At 46.7% G+C, this 6,710-nt stretch overlaps 1 protein-coding gene across 1 annotated transcript in view; it reads left to right on the forward strand.

Annotated features, from left to right (window-relative positions):
• Positions 1 to 6,502, forward strand: part of LOC109300190 (b(0,+)-type amino acid transporter 1-like) — a 19,529-nt gene extending 13,027 nt beyond the window's left edge. The window contains exons 4-6 of the mRNA XM_019520803.1: positions 2,007 to 2,131; positions 2,608 to 2,695; positions 4,589 to 6,502. Coding sequence (XP_019376348.1) covers positions 2,007 to 2,131; positions 2,608 to 2,695; positions 4,589 to 4,822 — 447 coding nt within the window. The 3' untranslated portion in view covers positions 4,823 to 6,502. The remainder of the gene's footprint in view (positions 1 to 2,006; positions 2,132 to 2,607; positions 2,696 to 4,588) is intronic.
• Positions 6,503 to 6,710: the final 208 nt, after the last annotated feature.

The following is a 6,710-nucleotide window of genomic DNA, read 5'->3' on the forward strand; positions in this document are numbered from 1 at the left end:
CCCCTCCAGAAGTTCCCTGACTAGATCCTCCCTGACCCTTGGCCTGGGTGCACCTCCCGTGGGGCCTGAGGGGGCCCGGTGGGGGGGCTGATCTGGTCCCTGCTCAGGAAAATGGAGGCAAAGAAGTCGTTAAATAGTTTAGCTTTGTCATCTGGTGTGACGAGCAAATTTCCTAGCGTGTCTTGCAGAGGCCCCACGTTACCCCACGTACCTTCTTTTTGCTGCCCTATGTATTTAAAAAAGGACTTCTTGTTGTCCTTGATCCGGGAAGCTAGTCCCAGTTCCATCTCCACCTTGGCCTTCCTGACCGCCCCCTGCATCCCCGAGCAACTGCAGTATAGTCCTCCCTGGTGATGGCCCCTCCCTTCCAGTGGGTGTACGCCTCCCTTTTAGCTAGGAGACATTCCTGGATGCTTTTGGTGAGCCATGGGGGCTTTTGTGCCCTCCTGCTCCCTTTGATCCGTGTTGGGATTACCTCCCTTTGGGCTTGGAGGATCATCTCCTTAAGGAGCAACCACTCTTCTTGGACACCTGGCTCCCCTCCCCTCTGGGACCTCAGTGCCTCCCGGACTATTCTCTGTAGCTCATTGAAGTCTGCCCTCCTGAAATCTAGGGCTGCTGCCTTGCTGCAGGCCTTTGCTATGTTGCGCTGGATGGTGAATTCCAGCAGGCGATGATCGCTGTCGCCCAGGTGGTCGAGCACCCACAGGCCCCTCACCAGGTCGTCTTGTAAGAGCTTGTCCAGTGATTCTAGTGGACTGAGACAGGCTGAGACAGAAGACTGGGTCGCCCAGGAAGAAGACGGGGAGCTCTTCCTCTGCCTTCAGCAGAAAGATATTCAAATTGCTCACACAGAAAATCACTTATCCTATCAAAGACAGATATCAGGCTAGTCTGTCATAGTCTACCTTTGGTAAACCCATGCAAAAAGGCTGAAAGATCTAGTGTTATTTAGCTTGGAGAAGAGAAGTTTAAAGAGGGATGTAATAACAGTCGTCAAATACCTGAAAGGTGATTACAGAGGGGATGGAGATGGGTTTTTCTCTGTGGCCATAGGGAACAGGACTAAAAACAATGGTCTCAGGCTTCAGCAGGGGAAATTTCATCTCCTTTCTGTTCTCTTCCCCCCTTCCCATTTCTCCTTTCAGCTGCCTAAGTGTATGGATTCTGCAGCCCCTGCATTTTCACACTGCTTTGGCCATTGCAGAGGAGTGGCTTTGTGGTTTCTTTACTGCACAGTTCCTTTTAGAAATGGAAGTTGGTAGCACCCAGGCATAGAGAGATGTGAAATTTAGCAGGCATCTGTGCTGAGCAGTTCAGGATCTGAAAGCACAGAGCATCTGAACACTTGCAGTAACCAGTTGTGCAAATTTTGAACTCTTACCCAGATTTCCAGGCACTCGTGCTGAATTTTGTCTGGGCACATGATGTTTTGGGGGGGGTTCCCCAGAAAGTAAGTAAAAAATACAGTCTGTCTCACTGAACTCTCCCATTGAACCAGGCAGTGAATCAAGCCAGTGTTACTCCACTTTCTGAAACGATTCTGGGTTTGTGTTAAATGCATAAACGGCAGCGGCCTATCATTTCTGGGTGGCTAGTTCCCCAAATGGTCCCACTAAAGAACCTGCCGTGGAGATAACTGAGGGCAGAGCTGGAGAACAGCAGGGGACACGGGTGTAACTAGGGGCAGAATTTTCTTTCAGAAACTTCTTCATGATCCACGATAGTGGGGGTCGGCTTGACACGCAGCCTGGATTTGTGTAGCCAGCAGCTAGAAAATGTCATCTTTTCCTTGCAGGCTGAGCAGATTTCAAAATGAAATCAGTGAGAGACAAAAAACAATCTTGAGGAGCTCCACATTTACATTCCTCCAGGTAGAGCTGCTTCTACATCCTGGTCCAGTTATGAGCTAGGGTTTTGTGCAAAACTCCCTCTGCAGTACACAGGAGTAAGCATTTTTGAACTTATGATTAGGATAGTCTGTTACCTTGTGCTTTGATTTCCAGCCAGATATTCTGTCTATGGCTCATGTGCAATGCTTCACGCCTTCCCCTGCCCTGATATTTACATCTGCAATGTCTTTATTGATGATAATACCCGGAAACTTCAGCAGCATTGTGAACTTTTTCAGGTATGTGGAGCATTCTCATTGCCCTCCCCAATCCTGTTTTTGACACTGTTTATAAACAGTAATGCTTTCTGTAACCCAGGTTATTTCCCAGAAAACAGGTGCTGTAACAAAAAAAAAGGAAAAAAAGAAAAAAAGTGCTTGCTAGCTGGCAGGGGTGTGAGGTGTGAAAGTTGCTATTAAGATTTATTTGCTTGTTAGAGCAGCTTCAGATGCATGTACAAATGTATCTGAACCTGCTGCTTTAAAGTTCTGATCAGTGTAATTGTGGGAAATGGAGCACATTCCTGGGTCCAAGAAATGTTGGATATAGGGAAATAAAAAAGGGCTAGTTTATGCTAAATGGTTATGAAGAGCCCCCTTTTTAGGCAGTGCCTATTCTAAAAGATGCATGCAATTGGTGCCTGAAAAGCCCCAGACTCTCATCATCAGCCAATCTAATTCCTGAACTTGCTGGTATAACTTTATTTTTTGCTCAGTTTTGTAGCTTGGATTTTCTATGGCACAACTATTGCTGGTCTTCTGTATTTAAAGATCAAGAAACCGGAACTGCCAAGAGCTTATAAGGTAAATATTTAAAATAATCACCTTTATTCCCTTATTCTTTGCCCCTGGAGGGGAGGATGAAGTGCATCCATTAAAGGCATCATTTAATCAAGTGCTTTGTTTCATCCCACCCCGAAGGATGGAGCAGTGGAGCCTTATAAGAACAGATGGCTACCGACTTGACAGCCCACCTAGCACAGCAGCACAGAGCGTGTCTTCAGCTACTACTTCTTGCTAGGAGCACAAGAGAGGAAATGAAAGGCAGTTCTGATCTCTAGAGCTGCTGCTTCCTTCCCTGGCCCTAGTCACCCCACTTCCTCCCCCAGCCTGTCAGTAAAAGCTGAAGGAGGAGGGGAGCTCTAAAAGGACATTTCCCCCACCTCATTGTGGCACAGCTGGAGGACTCTCCTTGGTTTGCGTCGGGGGAACTGTCCAGCAGTGACATCCCAGACATTGCACAGGCCATAGCTTTGCTAGGAAGGCTTGTGCTGGAGTCCCACCATTTCCCTTCCCAGTATCCAACAGATGGTGCTGCAGGCCTTCTCCAGTTAGGCAGACAACTCATCTGAAAGGGGAGTTCCCACACAGAAGAGCTGGCGTTAAAAGGAATGCAGTACAGGCTGCATTCACACACCCAAGGCTTTTCCTCAGGGTGACAATGAGTCCTAAATTGTGGTGGTCTTCCTGAGATGGGGGTGCAGAGGCAGTCTTGAAAAAGCACAAGTGAAGGCCCAGTTGGGCCCAGCCACTCTGATGGAGGCTGATGGACTTGATGTCCTGCTGTGACTTTTCCACCTCTCTCTTCTGTGATTCTGTCCTGACATCATCAAATTACAGAATCCAACCTCCTGCTTGAGGCAGGATCATCTCTACCCAAACCACCCCATAGCTGTCCTTGCCTACCTATTCCTAAAAGTAAGCAATCAACCTTGCTGCACAAGGCATATGGCCCCAAGACACCAAAACCACCATAACTGCTGCAGGTAAAGCTGGGGGGACAAGAGCAGTCAGAAAACCCTGAATTCCACCTTGTTGGCTGAACTGGCACCAAGCAGTGGAGATGCAGCCCTCTGCTCAGTGTGTATGAAATACTGTATCTGCGCCCAGGCCAAACTGCAGGAGCTATCAGCCTATTATGGTCTTGTCTTGACAGCCAAGTTCATTAGTTCAGAATGTAGAAGCTCATGTCCCTAGCACCCAAAGTCCATGATCTTGTCTAAGGGGGCTGGAGCCATAGAAGAATCTGGCTGTGTGATGTGCCATTGTCTGTAAGAGACTCACTTTCACACCTGGTGGAACAGCAGTTTTGATTAGAACTGCGCCATTAGAGATGGGACCCAAAGGGAAATATCCGGCATTTCTGGCAGGTGGAGAAGTGCCTTCCAGGAGATAAGGCTGGGGAGCTCTAGGAAAGATGTTCCCTGTGTCTCCACAGTACAACAGGAAGAGCATATCCCTTGGCATAATTCAGAATCTTGTATTCAGAAGGACATTCAGAGAAGTTAGGGATGAAAAAGACCAAATGGAGCATCTCATCTGTCCCCTGACTCTGGAGGATCGTTCCTCTTGTACATTTACCATCACTTGATGGAGCTGTTTTGAATCTTAAACATTCTTAAGGCCAAACATATGGAAAGAATATCTACACTTGGGCATCCACCCACCTGAGCAAAAATGCCCTACTCCCAAGTGTCTGTGTACATGATTCATGCATACAAACGTGGGTGTAAGTGCAGCAGCACTTGTGTACGTGGAGGAAATGAGCAGTGATGCAAAACTAGCTGGAATCCCATGCACTGGGGCCCAGTCCTGCCAGGTGCTATGCCCCTTTTGCATTTCAGTGCTGGAGTGGGAGTGGCATTTGCCAAGTCCATGGATTTTGTGATTTTTTAAATTGATGCTTTGTCTTCACAGGTTCCAATTTTTATGCCGATAATTGTGCTGATTGCATCTGTGTACCTGGTGCTTGCACCCATCATCGACCAGCCTCAGATAGAGTTTTTCTACGTCATCCTGTTCGTTCTCAGTGGGGTCATTGTCTATTTCCCTTTGGTTCATTTTAAATGTTACCCCCGGTTCTTACCAGGGGTCACTTTGCATCTCCAGCTGCTCCTGGAAGTTGCTCCCGCTGCTAAGAATGTGAACTGATTCAGCATTAACCGTATGGCACTGCTGGCTGCTCCCACTTAGTAGATTTTGCAAGACAGGTGTACAACAGCTTGTCTGTACGGCAGTTGTTCCCAAAATAGGGGTTGTGACCCCAAACAGGGCTGCGGCATTTACAGACCAGGGTTGTGAATCTGACAGCAATTCAATTGTGCAGGTTAGGCTTGGACTGGTAGTGAGGTCACAAACAGACTGGAAACTGCTGCTACAGGAGAAAAGGGTGAAAATGGCACCAAAATGTCAACAAGAAAGGGGCAAGAGGGTCCAGCTGAAGATTTCTTATCTATTTCCTTGGGATCTCTTTAAATGGCAGAGGATGCCTGATGACCTCCACACCTGTGCTTCTCCCACTGCAATTCCTGAGGCAGCAGACTACAGACTGTACCAGGAGGGATCGACTCTTTCATGAGAGAAAACTATTCCCCAGAGAAGTTGGTAGTTTTATTTCATAATGGCATCCAGCCTCGTGACTGGCAGTGTGCCGTTATTCTGTAGCAGGATGCAACCTCCATCAGTTTCCCATAGTTACTTCCACCACAAACCCCCATCCGCAACCTGGATGGAAAAAAGAAACTTCCAGGACAAAGCCTCCTTTTCTGCCCCAGGGCATGGGAATCCAGAGACTCTTCTGGATTAAGTCTGGTTCAGGGATTTCATTTTCACTGCTCCTTATCTCAGTGTCAACAGAGCAGAGTGCAGGAATCACTTTCTATACAGACACACGTAGCAATTGTAATTGTTGCTAAACCCTAACATCAAAAGCATTTGCTGCAGTTGCCAGGTGTTGCCTTGTTGTCTTCCCTGTTCTTAAACCCGTGTGGTATATGGGGAAGATCTCAGACCAGATGGTCTTGTGGTTAACGTCCTGGGAGGCCTCAAATCTTCCCTCTTCCCAGCTCTGCTCCAGTTTCCCCAGGTGGGTCGGTGGAAGTCTGTTGATCAGTCTGTCCCTCAGTTCCCCCTCTCTAAACATGGGGACAATGTTGCCTTTCTGATGGTCTGTTAAGACTGGCAGCTGTTTGGAGAAGTGGCTGCTTCTCCCTCTGCGTGTGTGCAATGCCTTGCATGCTGGGATTGGGAGCCCTCCCTGTTTATTTGACACTCCTAAGTGAAGTTACAAATGGGTTTTATCTTCACAGCATCAGCATGAGGTAGGGAATTCTTACCACTGGTTTGTGATGGGAATCCACCGCCAGGCTGCATGTTATGGCCAGCTGAACATCACATAGGAAATCTGTGGTTTTTTTGGACAACGTGCTGCCATCTTCTGAGTCCTGCTCTAGCCTTGCATTCAATACCAAGCCATGATTTCTCCCTGTAAGCTACTTTAATACAAATGGTAAATGGCCTGGGCAATAATGATGAATAAGGCTGAGACATCAGCACTGTTTGGATAACTAGCCTCTACCTTGTTTTTGTTTGTGTGGGAATGCCAGGGGTGCGGAAAAACCATAAGCATCATTCCTTTCGTCTGACTTCTCAGCAGCAGCCTGTATGCAGCATTACTACTGTGTAATCATTTTTATTTATGCTGGCTGGGGTTTACAAGTATACTAAAATGTAAATTGCTAATGATGTTTATACTGCCAAAAATAAGTTGCTTCGTGCTCATAGCTTTGTAAGATAATTACATTAAAAATAGGACATTAAAATGGAGTGAGATTCCTTTTAAAAGATTTGTTTTTTATTCTCAAACAAAGAAAGATAATTCTAGGGTAATTTCCAGCTTTCCCTCCCCGACAATATTAAATCTTCTTTAATATTACTCTACCAGCAAATTTTGCAGTTTAATTTCTCTCCTTCCAGTCCTTTTGAAGCTGGAGGCAAGAGACTATGATTAGGATAGTATTTCTGTTACCAGGGTTTTATA

This window comes from Gavialis gangeticus, unplaced genomic scaffold, assembly GCF_001723915.1.
Source record: "Gavialis gangeticus isolate Ggan-Ray unplaced genomic scaffold, GavGan_comp1, whole genome shotgun sequence".
NCBI classification, from domain to species: Eukaryota; Metazoa; Chordata; order Crocodylia; family Gavialidae; genus Gavialis; species Gavialis gangeticus.